Source organism: Aulonocara stuartgranti, assembly GCF_965226115.1.
Source record: "Aulonocara stuartgranti genome assembly, chromosome: 1".
NCBI classification, from domain to species: Eukaryota; Metazoa; Chordata; class Actinopteri; order Cichliformes; family Cichlidae; genus Aulonocara; species Aulonocara stuartgranti.
The window spans coordinates 15,365,813-15,385,404 of record NC_138939.1 but is presented as its reverse complement, the minus strand read 5'-3'; the positions used below and the strand labels follow the sequence as shown (position 1 = coordinate 15,385,404).

At 40.2% G+C, this 19,592-nt stretch overlaps 3 protein-coding genes across 4 annotated transcripts; 2 read left to right on the top strand and 1 right to left on the bottom strand.

The window, feature by feature from the left end:
• Positions 1–1,801: 1,801 nt before the first annotated feature.
• On the top strand, positions 1,802–7,086 carry pdcd2 (programmed cell death 2). Of its 2 annotated transcripts, none has more exons than XM_082529960.1 (8): positions 1,802–2,097; positions 2,829–2,937; positions 3,066–3,122; positions 3,516–3,704; positions 4,216–4,380; positions 6,123–6,223; positions 6,301–6,414; positions 6,520–7,086. In XM_082529960.1, the coding sequence occupies exons 1-8, from the start codon at positions 1,918–1,920 to the stop codon at positions 6,697–6,699; spliced, it is 1,095 nt and encodes a 364-aa protein (XP_082386086.1). In that variant the 5' UTR covers positions 1,802–1,917; the 3' UTR covers positions 6,700–7,086. The 2 variants fall into 2 exon arrangements, with proteins under 2 accessions (XP_082386086.1, XP_082386085.1); XM_082529959.1 differs by having other exon boundaries at positions 4,213–4,380.
• A 2,344-nt stretch (positions 7,087–9,430) lies between these two features.
• Positions 9,431–16,640, bottom strand: tbp (TATA box binding protein). The gene is made up of 9 exons (XM_082533061.1): positions 16,539–16,640; positions 15,913–16,123; positions 14,151–14,328; positions 13,852–14,020; positions 13,587–13,674; positions 12,171–12,262; positions 11,879–12,046; positions 11,666–11,760; positions 9,431–10,943 (listed from the first exon to the last, which is right to left on the bottom strand). Exons 2-9 carry the CDS (start codon positions 15,964–15,966, stop codon positions 10,864–10,866), a joined length of 924 nt encoding a protein of 307 aa, XP_082389187.1. The 5' UTR covers positions 15,967–16,123; positions 16,539–16,640; the 3' UTR covers positions 9,431–10,863.
• psmc3 (proteasome 26S subunit, ATPase 3) lies at positions 16,546–18,345 on the top strand (the record flags this gene model as incomplete). The annotated part of the gene is made up of 2 exons (XM_082533051.1): positions 16,546–17,637; positions 17,888–18,345. 2 exons carry the CDS (start codon positions 16,546–16,548, stop codon positions 18,224–18,226), a joined length of 1,431 nt encoding a protein of 476 aa, XP_082389177.1. The 3' UTR covers positions 18,227–18,345.
• Positions 18,346–19,592: the final 1,247 nt, after the last annotated feature.

Genomic DNA, 19,592 nt, shown 5'->3' with positions numbered 1-19,592 from the left:
GAGACACAAATGCCTTGTGGTTTGCATATATATATATATATATACACACACACATGGATACACAGTATATGAGGGGGGAAAAGTTTTGTCCAATTGTAATGAGTTGAAAGTCAATATTTGGTGTGACCACCTCTATTCTTCAACACAGTCTGAACTCTCATAGCCAGCTTTCTTGTGATTTCTTTAAGTGGTCTTCAAGAATAGTTCTATAGGCTTCTTGTAGGACATTCAAAGTTCTTTTTTGGACATTGGCTGCCTTTTGTTCCATTTTCTGTCAAGACGATCAAGTGATGCTGAACCCTCCCTTATTTACACCAAGTCTAAGCTGATGGGGGCTTCCCACGATGTACTGAGCATTTCTTTTTCACTCATCTCTTTTCACTTTCTGTGTATTGATACACCACTTTGCATTTAATCATTACTTATAATTAATATCTGGCTCATTTCCACAGTGTGTCTTTTGTCCTGTCACCTTCCTCTCACCCCCAAACGGTTGCCCCTCCCTGAGCCTGGTTTTGCTGGATGTTTCTTTGTCTTAAAAGGGAGTTTTTCCTTCCCACTGTCACCAAGTTCTTGTCTATAGAGGGTCATCTGATTTTTGTTGTTTCCTTCTGTATTATTGTAAGGTCTTCACCTTAAAATAGTTATAAAGCACCATGGGATGACTGTTGCAATTTGGCACTATATAAAATTTAACTGAACTGAATGATCCCACACTTCTTCAGTAATGTTAGGGTCCAGGTTCTGGGGAGACTATTGTGTGTTTTTCTATCCAGGTATGCATATGCTGCATTTTTAGTGGGATCATTACTATGCTAAAAAAAAAGAAAAGAACTGTAGCTGCTACCAATCAGATGCTTTTCAAAACTGATGGTGCTTTTCTGCGTTCATAATTTCATCAATTTTGACAAGATCCCAACACCAAGGCTGAAATGCAGCTGTAAAACATAACAGTACCTCCACTGTGTTTTACAGTTGGCTGTAGACATTCAACTCTCTTGAACTCCTCCATTGATGATGATTCATCACTCCATCAGATCCGCTGCTACTGATTTTGAGTCCAGTTCTTGTGTAATTATTAATACCTCTGCCTTAACCCCCCCTTATTTCCCCTTCTTAAGAATGAGAATGAATGAATGAGGCATTAGTGAACAGTGCGTGGATGAAGGGCCAGACACAACATTGATTCATCCCTTGTATTCTGTTGTTTTTATGCTTGCCTGACTCATAGGGAAGTGTTAAGTAGCTTAACAAAAACTTTGAAAGACCCCCAGAAAACCCAGAGAACTGTGTCTTAAGAACATGGATGGGTTTTTTTTTCTTCCCCCCCCTCTGCCTCTTGCTTTATTAGCCTTACTTATTAGCCTTGCTATTCCAGCCTTATGACAGCTGAAATAGCCTCCTAGCATAGTCCCTCCAATTCCAATTTAAAGCAAAATATAAATATTGAGGGGAGCCTCGGGAAAGAAAAATAGAGCTATATCACGTTATAACGTGAAAAGTACAATATAAATATTATAATGTACGAACGTTATAATTATGTATATTGTAATAACGTGAAATTATATTATTCAAACGTGACTTTTTGTAAAACTTTTTAGACTACAGGTGTGACATTTGCGCCATCTGGTGGACACAACAAAATACAACTAAAGTTAAACTTATTAAAACATATTAAAACTCTACTTGTAGAATACCAGTCAAACGTGTTAATTCAAGCCACCAAGCACTATCATATATTTATGAGTATTTACCAACAGAGTGACAGTTTCGAGGCCCACGGAACAAAAGTCTGGGCTGTGTTTCCTCACGGACGAGTTTCAGAACTGTAGCAGCATGTGTTTTGGTTGTGAGATGTAGAAGACGCTCCGTTAGTAAGGGTTAGAGTCTGTTCGTTAAATATTCTGTAATACCAGTATGTCCTCGGCGGAGGTAGTTCTGGGTTTCCTGGAGGATGCGGAGCCGTGGCGGCTTCGGTCTCCTCAGTTCCCGAGTAAAGTCGGAGGGAAGCCGGCGTGGCTCAGCCAGAGAGGCCTGCCCTCTCTGCCCGGACTGGAGTGTGAGATATGCCGTCTGCCTATGGTTTTCCTGCTGCAGGTGAATCTCCAGGAGCCATGTTATCCTACTTCATAAAAATATTTACTTCACTGTACTGTACTGTGGTATAGAGAGATGTGCTGACAGTATAATATAAAGACTGAAATAACTTTTAGACTACAGTTTTGGTGTCCTGTATAAAGAGTTAAACAGTAAACTTAAAGAAGTCCAGACGCTTTTCTTTGCAAGCTCCTTTGACTACGATGACCTGGATGACTGAGAACCTTCACAGACAAACAGTAAACATATTAACACAACATTTTTAGCAGCATAAACACAAAGAAAGGAAAGTGGCACACATATCAAACATTTGTATTTTATAAGCCTCCTAAAAAGGTACATACTGAAATATATCCTTAATAAATTAGAATCCCCCAAAATATATTTAATTGCATGGTTTAGGTACTAGACCTTCATTAGCCGGCTGGTTATTGATATATATTCTGATATAAGAATCTGAACATATTACCCAGGTGGTGTACAATGTGTGAGTATTTTTCAACTTTAATTAAGTACTTTTTACAAGCCTGATCTCTCTCTCACACTCATACATACACACACACACACACACACACACACACACACACACACACACACACACACACACACCCACCCTATACCTAAGTGCACACATACTCAAATCTGGGTCAACTCCAATTTAACTTCTGCATCCCACCTCAGCCTTATTCACTATAAATAAATAAATACTAGATTTACCTGACTTGTTGCAGGTGTATGCACCAATATCCGGTCAGGACAGAAGTTTTCACCGAACGCTCTTTCTCTTCTGCTGCAAAACTCCAGAGTGCTACACGCGAAATGACAGCCGCTGCATGAAAGGTAGTTCTTCACTGTTTGATGTCTGTCACTTCCCAGGGGTGATGTTGTGAGATGTTGTCTGATTCTACTAATTTTTCTCAATAGATTTTGCAGTATTTCTTAAAAAGCTGTTTTTTCCTTCATGCCAGTTTTCAGAAACCAGTTACAGAGGAGGAACGAGTTCTACCCCTATGACCCTCCAGCAGGTTTGTGAATTTTTGCTGCCTAACTCTTAATGAAGTATTCAAGATTCAATTTCTGAGTATTTGTAGAAGAATATGGTGGTGGTAGCATCATGCTCTGGGACTGTTTTGTTGTTAGTAGTGCTGGTGGTTCCACAAAGTGGATGAAATAATGAAGGAATGGAATACCAGTTTAACCACTTTGTCACACTTGGATGTTCCTTCCAGCTACCAAAAGTTTCTGGTTGAGGTGCAATTTGCTAAAGAACATTTAACAAAATATACAGAGTGTGTATGTATATATTTGAACCTTATACTATACTTTTCACCCTGTGTGGAGTATAAAAATGTGTATGTATGTGAACCTTTGACCACAACTGTATATCAACAAATATAAAATTATCATCTTCCCTTTAGAGGATGAACCACCCTGTGATGCTGAGGAGGGCCAGAGTGTGTTGCCCGTTTCGGGAGTTAAACTGTGTTGGGTGTGCGGATGCCCCGGTAACAAAGCCTGCTCTCGGTGCCACACTGTGACCTACTGTGGAAAACACCACCAGACCCTCCACTGGAAACAATCTCACAAGAAGGAGTGTTGCAGCCAAGGTGTGTGTGGGGGATATTTACTGGAGCTGCAAAAATCGTAATCACATTTTTTCAGTGTTGAGTTTAATGATTGTGTTCATTAAACCTTCCAAAGAAGAAATCTGGTTCTGAAATTTTAATAGATGAATACATAAAATGAATTTAGAGTAAAAAAAAAAATGAAAGGAGTGAATTTGGATTTTTATAAAGAGGCAAAAGTAAAGAAAGGTGATGAGTTCAAAATCATAAAACAGCACAATAAACCTTTTATTAATTGATGGAAGCTAAGGTTGTAATTGAAAATAATATTTGAGTAATTTCACAGCCCTCGGTACATTTAGATTAATTGGTGATTGTAAAATGGGTGTTAGCCCTTTAGTGGGCAGCCGATCTGATCCAGAGTGTATCTATATTTAGAAAAGCGATGGATAAAAAGAGAAGTGGTCCATAATCCTTTTCCCTGAGTTAAGAGAATTATGACCGTCATTTCTCATCACTAGAAAGACTAAACTTGTCCGTCTCTGTCTAGAAGGGTCTCCTGTTACACCCTCCCCGCTCCTCTTTCCTGAGACTGAGCTGGTCACTGAGCCAGAGGAGGAGGAGAAAGATGTCAAAGAGGCTGAAGGAGAACAAGAAGAAGAGGACGGTGGAGGGATCATTACTCAGAGGAGTGTGGATTGTCCCGCCTTGGCAGAATGTAAGGTTAAAGGTTAAAGTTTTTCTCAGTTTTCAATTGAAAAGTGAACTTTTATGTAGAAAAGTCCAGTCTTAGTGATGTATACAGTGGGGCAAAAAAGTATTTAGTCAGCCACCGATTGTGCAAGTTCCCCCACTTAAAATGATGACAGAGGTCAGTAATTTGCACCAGAGGTACACTTCAACTGTGAGAGACAGAATGTGAAAAAAAAATCCATGAATCCACATGGTAGGATTTGTAAAGAATTTATTCGTAAATCAGGGTGGAAAATAAGTATTTGGTCAATAACAAAAATACAACTCAATACTTTGTAACATAACCTTTGTTGGCAATAACAGAGGTCAAACGTTTACTATAGGTCTTTACCAGGTTTGCACACACAGTAGCTGGTATTTTGGCCCATTCCTCCATGCAGATCTTCTCGAGAGCAGTGATGTTTTGGGGCTGTCGCCGAGCAACACGGACTTTCAACTCCCGCCACAGATTTTCTATGGGGTTGAGGTCTGGAGACTGGCTAGGCCACTCCAGGACTTTCAAATGCTTCTTACGGAGCCACTCCTTTGTTGCCCGGGCGGTGTGTTTTGGATCATTGTCATGTTGGAAGACCCAGCCTCGTTTCATCTTCAAAGTTCTCACTGATGGAAGGTGGTTTTGGCTCAAAATCTCACGATACATGGCCCCATTCATTCTGTCCTTAACACGGATCAGTCGTCCTGTCCCCTTGGCAGAAAAACAGCCCCATAGCATGATGTTTCCACCCCCATGCTTCACGGTAGGTATGGTGTTCTTGGGATGCAACTCAGTATTCTTCTTCCTCCAAGCACGACGAGTTGAGTTTATACCAAAAAGTTCTAGTTTGGTTTCATCTGACCACATGACATTCTCCCAATCCTCTGCTGTATCATCCATGTGCTCTCTGGCAAACTTCAGACGGGCCTGGACATGCACTGGCTTCAGCAGCGGAACACGTCTGGCACTGCGGGATTTGATTCCCTGCCGTTGTAGTGTGTTACTGATGGTGACCTTTGTTACTTTGGTCCCAGCTCTCTGCAGGTCATTCACCAGGTTCCCCCGTGTGGTTCTGGGATCTTTGCTCACCGTTCTCATGATCATTTTGACCCCACGGGATGAGATCTTGCGTGGAGCCCCAGATCGAGGGAGATTATCAGTGGTCTTGTATGTCTTCCATTTTCTGATGATTGCTCCCACAGTTGGTTTTTCACACCAAGCTGCTTGCCTATTGTAGATTCACTCTTCCCAGTCTGGTGCAGGTCTACAATACTTTTCCTGGTGTCCTTCGAAAGCTCTTTGGTCTTGGCCATGGCGGAGTTTGGAGTCTGACTGTTTGAGGCTGTGGACAGGTGTCTTTTATACAGATGATGAGTTCAAACAGGTGCCATTCATACAGGTAACGAGTGGGGGACAGAAAAGCTTCTTACAGAAGACGTTACAGGTCTGTGAGAGCCAGAGATTTTCCTTGTTTGAGGTGACCAAATACTTATTTTCCACCCTGATTTACGAATAAATTCTTTACAAATCCTACCATTTGGATTCATGGATTTTTTTCTCACATTCTGTCTCTCACAGTTGAAGTGTACCTCTGGTGCAAATTACTGACCTCTGTCATCATTTTAAGTGGGGGAACTTGCACAATCGGTGGCTGACTAAATACTTTTTTGCCCCACTGTATATTTATTTCATTATAATTTATAACCAATCCTGACCCTTCTGTTCTCTATCAGCCCTGGCAGAGAGCGACCTGGACGAGATGGCAATGCACGAGACTGAAGACAGTAAAGTGTTCCAGAGGTTTAAGAAGAAGATCGCACCTGAACCTCACCAGGTAGAAAATAGAAGAGCTGAAAAGATCCAGACGGTTGTTTTCTTCTGTCCATATCTCACAGTGTTTGTCATTTCTAGGTGATACGTTACAGTCGAGGGGGCTCTCCCTTGTGGGTCTCCTCTCAGCACATCCCTTCAGATGAGGATATCCCACCATGCACCTGTGGTGCCAAGAGGACGTTTGAGTTCCAGGTAATCGACCTGCTGATCTGTTGAAGACCTGCTCGGGTCTTTAATCTTTCGCTAATGGTTGATTTATTCACAAGTTTGTGCTGTTGCTATCCTGTGTGCGTGTAGGTGATGCCGCAGCTGTTAAACAGTCTAAGCGTGGACTCGACTGGAGCTAGCATTGACTGGGGGACTGCGGCTGTCTACACGTGCTCTGCCAGCTGTGAACGCAGCGACCAGTACTGCCCCGAGTTCATCTGGAAGCAGGACTTCAGCTCAGATCAACACACGCAGACTGAACGAAGATGATGGGCGTCCCTTGTTTCATGCATAGCAGGAAAAGCACAGGTGGTGCTGATTTCATTAATATGTTTAGGCGACTCCGCTTCAGTGTGTTCGTTCACCCACGTGGCTTGGTGGGACACCTGATGTTGACATATCCAAATGTTTCACCTGAACTTGTCATTCAGTCAAAAAGCTGCGTGGTGCTGCAGGTAAGAGCTGACTACTTATGCTGACTGAGCTAATCACATGGGAGTAATGCTGCCTCTCCCTATTAAATGGACTGGAGATTTAACTAATCATAAACTTTGTGCAAACATAAACATCAGTGTAAAATGCCATCTCCAAATGTATAAACGACGTGTGTGCAAAAAGACGTGTGTTGCATCATTAAAAACAAATTTAGCAAAACAATGTTTAAAGAAACATCTGGATTTTTCCACTAATCACCTCACAGCGGCTCACCAGCGTCCACCCACACAGTTTAATAACCACAGCAATAAGTCACCAATTGAGACAAATTCTGACATTTACCAGCAAGACTCACCTCAAGTTACTGACTACGTCTTTCAAACTCTATTCATAGTTCAGGTTAAGTATCTTAGCCAGAACATTTAAGTAATTAAAATTAGTGATGTGACGTTCTGTATCGAGGCTTCAAAGCTTGTGTCGAGTAATGGAGGGGGCGTTTCTGCGATGCGCGTATCGAGGCTTGCTTCATTTATGGGAGGAGCTGAAAATGATGACGTCCGAAGCCTCGCTGCCCGGCTGTACCACGTGACTGGTTCATGAAATGGTTCGAACTTTGCCGCGAGCTATGACAGCGATATAAACCCCTCAGACTTCATTCAAAATGTGGGTGTTTGATGGAGAGTTGCGGTTAGTGAGAGTTTGGAGACAGTTTGGAGGTTTATGAGAGAAAGTCAGGAGAGAATGGAGCCAGCTAAGAAGAGGAGGATGTTCTCCCCTGTGTGGGAACATTTTGATTTTATTCCTCTCAACAAGGTATGTAAATTTCTACAGAAGATGTATTTTCATAATACTGATGGTGCAATACAATTTATGCTAAGCTGTCTGTACTTTTGTACAAGGTGAAGTGTTTGCTATGTGCCAGGGAGCTGGGATATAACAACAACACCTCACCCATGCTTAGGCACTACAGAGCTTTGCATGAGAATAAGGGAACACCGATTGTGGAGCAAGACCAGGTGAGCCATCAAATGCAATGATAATATAGCATGCAGTAATGTTACTAAATTATATAACAATATTATACAACTGTAATAAGTTACATGTGTGATATTTATATTTGTGCTTTGTCTTTATTGTCTTTCCTCAGGAGAACAATCTCAAATAGATGAAGACCTGGTTAGCATGGTGATTGAGGACTCCCAGCCATTTAGCATTGTGGAGGACAAAGGATTTACAAGATTTGTTAAATCATTGAATCCTAGCTATGTTCTCCCCACTAAAAAGGTCATAAAAGCAGTGAATATTTAGTTTTTACAGAATAAAATGTGGGCAGGACTGAGGCTCAAAGCCTGTAGCTGTCCATACCTCAACGTTACAAAAGCACAACCACTGTCCACACCCCAACCACACCTCACCTCACAGTAAATGATCATTTCCATTTTAAGCATTTCCAAATTATCATTTTCCATACTGCCAGTATAAATATACACAGTATACTGCATCACTACAATATAGATCTTTTGTTGTTGACATTTACAGGCTGTGTGCAAAATGTCACACTCTTCAAATTCATGCCAACCAATATTTTTACGTCCAGTAGGTGTCCTACTAGAGCAAATGAAGCTTCAAGAAGCTTTGCGCTGGGGTGAACCAATTGGATGAAAAGCTTCAGTGCTTCATGAAGCTTCATCTGCCCATCACTAATTAAAATGTATTCAGATACAGAAAACCGAATGTTTTAATGAACGAGTCTGATAAAGGGCTGCACAGGAAAAACACATCAAATACTTGATACCAGCTACAGTATGCTATGATGCATGCTCCTTTACTGCTATATAATATGAAACAAGGATGAAGCCACTGCCAAACCTGTTTACAGCTGTGGATTTAACCTAAAATTAGTACCATATTATCCTAGTAAGAGCTCTTCCCTCTCAAACTGCTGGCTCATTTGTGGTTCCTAGAATTTCCAAAAGTAAAATGGGAGGCAAAGCCTTCAGTTATCAGACGCCTCTGTGGAACCAGCTCCCAGGTTGGGAATCAGGAAACCCTCTCTAGAATTAAAACTTTTAAAGTTTACAATTATGGCTGAATTGAGTGACCCTGAACAACACTACGCAGTTACGCTCATGCACATATCTTTCTACGTAGCACTTTTAATTCTTATCCCTACTTTTATTTTTTCATGTCTATTTAAGTGCTATTTATGACACTATGTTTGCACTGAAGCACAGCAGCAATTTCCTAATGTTGTAAACCTGCTCAACATTTGGCAATAAACCCCTTTCTGATTCTGATTCTGCTATAGTCCAAGGCCCCTCCCTGAGCCTGGTTCTGCCAGAGGTTTCTTCCTGTTAAAAGGAAGTTTTCCTTTCCCACCATCACCAAGTGCTTCCTCATAGTAAGTCACGATTGTTGCTTTTGTATTTTTAATATTGTAGGGTGCTTAGCTTGCAATATTAAAGCACTTTGAGGTGACATAAATAACATTGAATTCAAAACACAGGGGGTTAACCAAACAAAAACGGTGCTTAATCCAACAGAAGACCCAGATCCAACAAAGGAGTCCGTATGTACAAGTTTATTAACGCACTGAGAAGTACATTAACAGTTTAAGAAGCATGTAGATGCGACAGGTTCCTGATTGATTTCCATACATACAGTTGATAAAAGTGGCTTAACTGAACATGTGAACCAAACGATCTGCCAATCAAATATTCTGAACCGGTTAAGAACTACATGTTAACACTGGTGTGAAGGATGTGCCCAGCTGAACCTGCATGAGATACACAAGCACATCAAAACGTGACCAGAATTAAAACACATTTAAACGGCTTTTTTCCCCAGCTGTGTGTCTGAGCACAGTTCACTAGTAACCAGGACAGAGTCATATTTTTCTGTTTGTAAAACGTACCTAAAAAAAACTTTTAAATATAGGTTTGATTAGCCAAAAACAAATTATTAAAATTAAAAATATTAAAAATATGCAGCAACGTGATGCATATTTTACCTGCCATCAATCACTAGATGTAAATTCAGGATTAGGTTGGCAGCCGCTTCTTGTACTCAAAGCTAATAGCGTCTTTCTTGCAGGTCACATTTCAATCCTGGCTAAACTTAAATGCCAGTGATCTTACAAACACGCTGTCCTGTTAGTCAAAGAAACAAAAAGAATATCTGCAGAGCAGCATCTCCTTCAAGGTCGGAATCACTTATTTACAGTAGAAAAAATATTTCTATATGTACATACACATGAAAGTTTGAGCATTAAAACACTTCTTTCAAAAATTACAACATGTTATCTGCTCCAGAGAAAATTTTAGACCGACTCCAAACTATTAAAGAATTAAGCAGGATTGCAACAGGAAACCAAACTGATGAACTACTCAACTTCAGCTGTAGGATTTGGATCAGTTTAGTTCAACTTTAAGTGTTTCAAACTTTAAGAGAATTCACTGTCAATAACTGCTGAACTTACCGGCCTTAAATTTAGAAAGAAATCTACCTTTGCAAAGTAGGCGAGTTCGGTTTTGAAGTCTCTCTCTCTGATTTGGGGCTTACAGAGCTGATTATGTCAAAATAAAATATGAGCAATTAATAAAAACCAGAAGTAGAAAACTAACTGCAGAAAAACAAAAAATAAAATAAAACAGTCCAGGACTGCCCCTTTTCTAATTAGCAGTTTTTACACTTTCTTACAATCTTATGTACAATCGAAAGAGGACTTAAAATGTGTATGAAATAAACTGACTTTTAAATATAGAAACTTGTGAGATCATAACACAGAAAAGACAATCCTTAAAACCCTGCTTTTAAGATAACATGAAATACTGTAGGGACAAAAAGTAAAAGTGAGGGAATCACTTCATTGTAGCACATCTCTTACAGAGGTCCACATGAAGAGGTCAGCGTAAGGCTGATGCTTGATGTGAAACTTAAAAAAGAAAAAACAATGTTTGAAACAGGGTTGTGGGGATGATAAAAGAAGAGATGCAGGGTCTATGTTGTCTTCCGAAAGCCTTTGAGGATGGGGTATATGTTTTCAAAAGCGTCGTAGATCTCTCCTCTCACTTTGGCACCTTAAACAAAAACAGGGAGTACAGTAAGTTACAAAAGTTAATTCACAACAATCATTAACAGAGTTTGAAAACTGAATTTAAAATGTTTGCACCCTCACAGAATAACGTCCTCACTATGCACTGTGGCACTTTAACTGTTGTTTGTTTATTATAGATTTATTGTATTATTTTTATCCCGATCCACTTTAAAACAATTTCCTGTTACGAAATCAAAAAAAAAAAGCATCTATTGATCAACGTTTAGTACTATTATAGTTTTATATAGTTTTATTATAGATTCATTGGATCATGGGTTCAAGGAGGTTATTTGAAGATATTTTGTTAATTTGATTTTCGCCAACTACACAAATCAACTGACTGGAACTCCCTCAAACTTTATCATTTACGACTGGAGAAGCTATTAAATCAAATCCTTTCTGTCTCTCCGACAGTCAGTATATCATTCGACTGTGCAGAGATTCTGTGTGAAACATTTTCCCAACTACAAAATGTCCAGTTCAGTATCAACTTTAAATGTATCATCAACTCCATGTTTAATTCTTGGACTCGCGATTTCTTTTGTATGGCTCATACATCAAAATAATTTATCTTATTTACGATGAGTGGCAAGGACATGAGGACATTTAGAAAACAAGACTAACAAACTTTAACTTCTCCTCCTGTGTTTAATACACACAAAAGAGAAATGTTTTGTTTTTTAAGCAGACAGGATGGGCTCTTACCTGTGAGTACAACTTTCCCAGACACAAAGATGAGCAGGACAATTCGGGGTTTGATCATTCTGTAAATGAGTCCTGGAAACAGCTCCGGCTCGTAGCTGCAAAACACAAGTCGGTTATTTTAGTTCTTAAAAAGCAGAGTACAAAATCATTAACAATCATTTTTAATTTTGCAATTCACATGCTTTCAGTCATTTTAAAACAAACAAAAACTACCTGCTAAACTGCTGATGTGTGAGGACCAATCCCTCCAGCCGAATGGGGAACTTCACATCACAGCTGCCCACCATGTTCTGAATCTTGAAGTCCAGGAACTTGGCGGGAAAACCGAGCTTCTGCACAACACGCGCATATTTTCTGGCTGCTAACCTCGACTGCTCCTCACTAGAAAGATAAATGTCATCGAGAGCCCAGGGGAGCAGTCAAATATTAGTAAAGTAAAGCAGAAAGACTTTTCCCCCCTTTTTTGTAAAAAAAATAAAATAAAAAAATTTAACTGTAATCTGACCTCTTGGCTCCTGTGCAGACCATCTTTCCAGAGCTGAAGATCAGAGCAGTGGTCCTGGGCTCTCGTATTCTCATGATGACAGCAGCAAAACGCTAATGAACGGAGACAGCGAGGCTGACCATTATTACACACGTTACTTTTAAAATACAATAATTTCTGCTTGAATTTGATCCAAGCTGGGATTTTAATTCTATATAGATATTTGAGTTCGGTAGAGGAGACATGTTTAAATATTTATTTTTTAAAAGTGAGTTAAACAGGGGGCTGAAGAAGGAAAGATGTTGAGACTAGAGCTGTGTGCAACTAGTCGACTACAAGAATAAACAAGAACACAAGTCTGTTAACGTGTTTTTTCAGTTTCAAAAGCAGTTTAACTCTCCTCCCACCAGCCATCTCTTACAGCTCTTCTAGAGGTGGTGGCTGACTCAGAAGAAGGCATCCCTGCTTAGACTGCCGCCCCTGAGTCCCACACCCAGATCACAGGCAGAAAATGAACGCTATGGACAGCTGGATGGATTTACAACACCAGATAACCGTTAGTTGTAATATGTAATGACATCACTTTCTGCAATATCTCTATGTGATGAGAAGTTGTAAACAGGGTGGAAATTAGGTAGCTGACAGCTGTGTGTAGTAGTGCAAATCTACACGACCAATCATTGTGCAACAAAATGTACCTAACTGTTTCAGCTGGATCTTAAAAACCCACAGTATGTATGTATATATATATATATATATATATATATATATATATATATATATATATATATATATATATATATATATATATATATATATATATATATATATATATATATATATATATATATATATATATAAAGACAGCACACCCCGTCTCTTTTGACCAATTTAGACTAATCAGCTGATGAGAGTTTCTCTCTCTGGTTTATTATCTAGTACAGTGGATTCCAGAGTGTGCGTCGAAGTAATAACAGAAATTCAGTTTGTAATCACTCACAAGTATTTATAGTTACATATTTGTATTAATGAATTTAATTATATAAAAATGAATTAAAAACTGGAAATATGAGGTAGTTCATTTGTTATATTAATCATTACACTGACCTTAATTTACTCCTCTTGTACTGAAGTTTGTGTCACTTTGCATATGATTGGGTAGCATTAGCAATTTATAGCCAATGGCCTGTGTTGTTTAAGTTTTTGAATACAATTATCAAGGAAATACGCCACTCTGTCTTTTATTTTGATTAGAGTGGATATTTAAGATTTGGGCCCTGTCAGAATTCCTGGTTTTCAAGTGGGCCACAGCACTCTTGACTTTAGGCCTTTCTAGTAAATTAATTACCAGGAACATCCACAATTTGTAATTTGTAGCCTGCAGCCAGTAAAGTCACATCAGTAAGCTGTAGAGCAATAAAAAGCCAAGAGCCTCACCTTTGGGTTGTACTCTGCATTTCTGGCTCTCAGGGCAATGGTCTTCAAATCCAGTTTACAGCCTAAGTTTACAGTAGATACTATATTTCTAAAAGTGAAGGGGAGAAAAGAACAAGAGAAAACAACTGAGTGAAGGACATACAAACAATTAAAAATTTCATTCCCTTAAAGTACAATTTGGTTCAATATATGTGCAGGAATTTCTTTCCTTTTAAAGCAGTTATCACCAAAAATGGGGGTGGGTGGGATGAGATGTGAAACATACTGTAGCTGCGGTACTATGCCAGAGGTTTCTGAAGAAGGGGTGGCCGGCGTGATGGGGGTCATGGGGGTCAGCGGGGTGGTAAAGAGGGGGGTGTTTCCTGGCAGTGCAGTTGTGGTCGAGCCTCCCACTGCCTGGGAGTGGAAAAGTTGAGGGGTCTGCCCTGATGTCCCTGCGAAGGGGAAAAAAAAAAAAAGTGGTTATTTATGTGTAACCGGAGATTAACTTCCACCACGGCTAAATAAAACCAAGATTTCTCATAATAAATGTGGAAGATAAAAAAATGACAGCTTGTGGAGTACCTGAGCTGGCCTGTTGTGCCTGTTGTTGTGCCTGTTGCTGCTGTTGCTGAGCCTGCTGTTGCCTCTGCTGTTCCTCCAGTATTGACAAACTGTTGGTGTTCTGCACTGGCTGGGGTGTCAGACCAGAGCCATATGGCATCATGGGGCTGAAGAGCGGCATGCCTGGAGTCATGGCTCCCTGCATGGGGATAAAGCAAAAAGAAGGGCGTAATGAAGCAGAAACTAACTAGAGATATAAGACAGTTCCCTCAGTGTTAGTATTCTTGTTTTTAGGTCTGATTCTTCTCTTTACACAAATAAAACGAAAAATCTAAATGACAGCAGTCTCTCCACGGACTTTAAACCCATGAAGAATATGTCGGTTCTGTTGGAAGTACAGCCATTTCCGACCAGTGAAAGAACAGAAAAGATCACAACTGTGACAGCTCAAGGTGTCTTTTTTTCATGAAATAAAGACGTAACTTTAGAAATAAATCATACTTAGTAAGGTTGGATGATATGTAAAATTTTCCAAACGACAATCGTCGGCCCGATAAATAACGATATACAATATATTCACGCAGGTGCAGGCTTTTTGATGTAATGTAATCTGATTTGCGCATTTAGAATTTATATGTTTTGTTTGGAGGGAATAGTTCACCTTCTTTTCTTGTTTGTTTCAGTATTATTACAGCTACTTTTTGGATTATTAGCCAGTATCTCCGTTTCCCTCCCCACCATTGTGTGTGGGGTTTTTTTTAATTTTTTAAAAATATGATTGTTGTTTTTTTCTTCTGAACATAGGCTACTGCCTTTTTCTATTATGAGTTTGAGTTAAATTATTTTTTCCGTTGACTGCTTGTCTTAGCTTTAACCAACATCATTAGCAAACTTACTCATAGGCAAATAAATAAATCAATCATTCTTGTAAAAATGATCGGTGAAAGGCTCAGCCTATCGTCAATAGTCAATATATTGTCCAATCACCCAACCTTAATATTTAATAACACATAAGATGATTTAAGGGGAGGAAATTACTCATCATCCATCACTTTGTCGCTAATGGTTCATCACTGGAAAGCAGGCTCCAGTTGCATAAGTAACATACATTCATCAGCAGTATCCCTCATTCTCATTGGGAGTCACTTCAGTCACCTCAAATTTGAGAAACGTAAAACTTTGTGTCCACCCACTTTGCATCACCAACACCTATTTCACCCTGTATCGATTTAAGTCTTTGAATATCCCTGATTGTATATGGTCTTAGGTCATCACAGTAATTCACTTCCTGCAGGGAATGGCTCTAGACCTCTTCCCTTCACCACTGATTTTCAATCCAGTTCTTGTGTAATTTGTTGTAGCATTTCCCCCTCCAGTTTCCCTTTCTTAAGAAAGGCTTCTTGACCATAATTGTTCCACTAAGACCATTTCTGATGAGGCTTCAGTATACAGCAGATGTATGAATGAAGTGAAGCACAAGACACAACACTGGTACATGCCTTGAATTAGGTACCTTTTTAATGCTTTAATGACTCATACGTCATTTTAAGTGGTTTAACAAACAAAAAAGATTTCTATGAAAACAGGGACTGAACTGAAAATGTGGAGAAAAGCACCCATTTTAAGAACTTTAGAAAGCCTGAAGAACTATTGTTTAAGACCACTTCAAAAATAGAAGAAAACGTGGCTCCTTGGATGCATAAATATAAAGAAACAACGGATGGCTAAATCTGTGACTTAATTTTCAAAAAGTCTTAATGATGAAACACAAAGCCCATGTTACCTGAGGGGAAGCCACCAGCCCTTGGAAGGCTGGTATGCTGTTGTTCTGGTCCATCCCTTTAGATTCCCACGTTACTTCACTGCCACCCAGTAGAAGGCAGTAAAAGCGTGATAACTAACCCAGCAGGGCTCTTTAAACCTCCAGCCTACAATGTCAAACACCAGACGCAAACACTGCACTCTTCTTTTTACCCCTGGCAGTAGTGTCTTGGCTGAAAAGATGACAAGAAGCACACTTTACTCAGATAAAACTCAAACAAAGTGGCGTAAACAACATGCAAATGAATGAAACCAAAATCGTGCAGCAGCAAGCGGTGGCGCGAACTCATTTAAATAACTTTAACCTTTTCTAACATTACTTTAACTCTCTCGTTCATATCTTGCCCAGTACATGAGGTGTCCTTTAACCAGTTAAGCGTGCAAAATGCCGCTAATAAAGTTAACAAACATTCCTCGCACAAAATGAAACGTGTAAGCACACGGGCTAGCTGAAGTTAGCATTAGCAAATTTAGCAATCATGAATCTGCAAGCTAAACGTTTAAAAATTTCGGATTTATGCGGTAAAAACAACTGCAAATAACTCGAAAATCTGTCCGCATGAACCAGAAAATCATTCTTTAGCTTACAATCAAGATGTCGCTGTTAAAATCAACACACGAACAGCATAAATTCAGCTCTAGCTCCGTAACTACCCCGGACTTGTTCTTGGGCGCTCACGACCTACTTCCGGAAGCTTCTTCTTCTTCCGTCGTGTCACAGTTCACCGCAGACACAGCAAAGATGGCGTCGCTGAGTGACAAATCAGTTTGGGATGAAGTGGAGGATGGGATCGGCGAAGAAGTGTTAAAAATGTCCACAGAGGAGATAGTTCAGCGCACTCGTCTCCTCGACAGCGAGATAAAGATAATGAAGAGCGAAGTGCTGAGAGTAACCCACGAGCTTCAGGCTATGAAGGATAAAATTAAAGAAAACACGGAGAAGATAAAGGTGAACAAAACGCTGCCCTACCTGGTGTCTAACGTGATCGAGCTGCTGGATGTGGACCCCAACGACCAGGAGGAGGACGGGGCTAACGTGGACCTGGACTCCCAGAGAAAAGGAAAGTGCGCAGTTATCAAAACTTCAACCCGGCAGACCTACTTCCTGCCGGTGATCGGGCTGGTGGACGCCGAGAAGCTAAAACCGGGAGACCTCGTAGGTGTTAACAAAGACTCCTACCTGATCCTGGAGACCTTACCAACCGAGTATGACTCCAGAGTCAAGGCCATGGAGGTGGATGAGCGCCCCACAGAGCAGTACAGCGACATTGGAGGTCTGGATAAGCAGATCCAGGAGCTGGTGGAGGCGATAGTGCTGCCGATGAACCACAAGGAGAAGTTTGAAAACCTGGGCATCCAGCCCCCAAAGGGAGTCCTCATGTATGGACCCCCTGGCACCGGGAAGACCCTACTGGCCAGGGCATGTGCCGCTCAAACCAAAGCCACATTCCTGAAGCTTGCAGGTCCACAGCTGGTGCAGATGTTCATTGGAGACGGTGCCAAGCTGGTGAGAGATGCCTTCGCCCTGGCTAAAGAGAAGGCCCCATCCATCATCTTCATAGATGAGTTGGACGCCATTGGAACCAAGAGGTTTGACAGCGAGAAGGCTGGAGACAGGGAGGTGCAGAGGACCATGCTGGAGCTGCTCAACCAGCTGGATGGATTTCAGCCAAACATGCTGGTCAAGGTAAATTTGCCTTTTTACTCTTGAATACAGCAAAAGTGCACCTCAATTCTGCTACCACTTCACTGTTATTTAATGTTCAATACTGATAAAACATTTTAAACTACATCTGAGTAGATCTGAGGCACTTAAAGTGAATTTGTACAACAATTCATTAAGAAAAACGTTAAAATTTCATCAATATCCAAACCCCCACATTAATACTTTTATGATGACTGGAGTTTATTGCAATGATACTGTCTTTATTATTTAGGTGATTGCTGCCACCAACAGAGTGGACATCCTGGATCCTGCCCTGCTCCGTTCAGGTCGTCTGGACAGGAAGATCGAGTTCCCCATGCCAAACGAAGAGGCCAGGGCTCGCATCATGCAAATTCACTCTCGTAAGATGAATGTCAGCCCCGACGTCAACTATGAGGAGCTGGCCCGCTGCACCGACGACTTCAACGGCGCTCAGTGCAAAGCTGTGTGCGTGGAGGCCGGTATGATCGCGCTGCGCCGCGGAGCCACAGAGCTGAACCATGAGGATTACATGGAGGGAATCCTGGAGGTCCAAGCTAAGAAGAAGGCTAACCTTCAGTACTATGCCTGAGGACACTACCTGTGTCTGTGTATTTGTGTGTGAGAGTCTTTGATTACTATTAAAAGCTGTTGAGAAAACACATGTTATGATTTCTCATTATCTTGAGTCAATAAAATAAATAAAATGCCTCGAGTATCTTTTGTTATTTCCGCTAACAATTTTAAAAAAAATAATGTAAGGGTACCTGGTGCTATTTAGAAGCTGCACATCTGGAATTGCATAGTAGTCATGAATTTATTCTTAACTTAAAGCAGTTAAAGTTAAGAATAGATGGCAGGGTTCAACATACAGTTGTGGTCAAAACACACACACACACACACTAATATTTCGTTTAATGTTCTTTAGTAAAAATTCTGGGGAATGGTAGAGTTAATTTATATTGGTTGGTTTCCGGTCTTTTGACTTGGCTGTTAAGCATAGTCCAGAAATTTTCAAAAGGGTTGAGACTGGAGTTTTGGAAAGGCCATTTCAGAAGCTCAGCATCAGCCTGGTTTATCCTTTCCTTAATCAGTTTTAACACGTTTGGGATCATTGTCCAACTGTCTCCAAGTTTCAACTATTTTGCTGTTAATCTAAAGTGAAGTGGAAGAATTTGGAGGTAGTCCTTCATTATTCCAACAATTTTGTACAGTCAACCCCCGTATTCCCCGCGGTTAGGGACCACAACTCCCTATGAATATCTGAAATCCACAAATACTCAGTACCCCCTCTAAAAATGCTTATAACTACCTATTTCAATCTTTTCGGAATCTTTGTGTTTGGAATTTGCGCATCTTTTGTTAAGAAAAAAAAACCAATTTGAATGATATTTTGCTGTGTTTACATTAATATTCAAATTTGAAAAGTACATTTTTTATCATAAAAAATGTATTTAGTCAGAAAAATTACATTAAAAATCCATGAAATAATCTGCAAATATTTTGGAGTTGCTTTCCACAGAAAAATCCATGAATACCGAACCCTGGATCGACTGTATACCAAGTGGAAGAAAATGGATGGATCAATGAATACATGCTGGCTGTTCACATTTTAGATTTTCTTTTCCTATACACACACTTGTTCTGATCACGACATGAGTCATGCTTTTAATTTGACAACCATATAGACACACACTGAGCGCTCCAACTGTTCTACAGCCACACAACCCTTTTATACATCAGCCTACGATGATGATCTCATACATTTCTTTGAAATACTTTTACAAGTACTTAATGTGACAAGCTCAGTTTTTACAATTTGGCCCTTGTCAAAGTTGACCTAACTCATTTTATTGGTTTCAAGCACATCAGTTTCAATAGCTGACTGTTCACTGGGTGCTTCATTTATTTTATTATACAGTCACATGAGATCACTTGGGTTGTACATAGCCAACAAA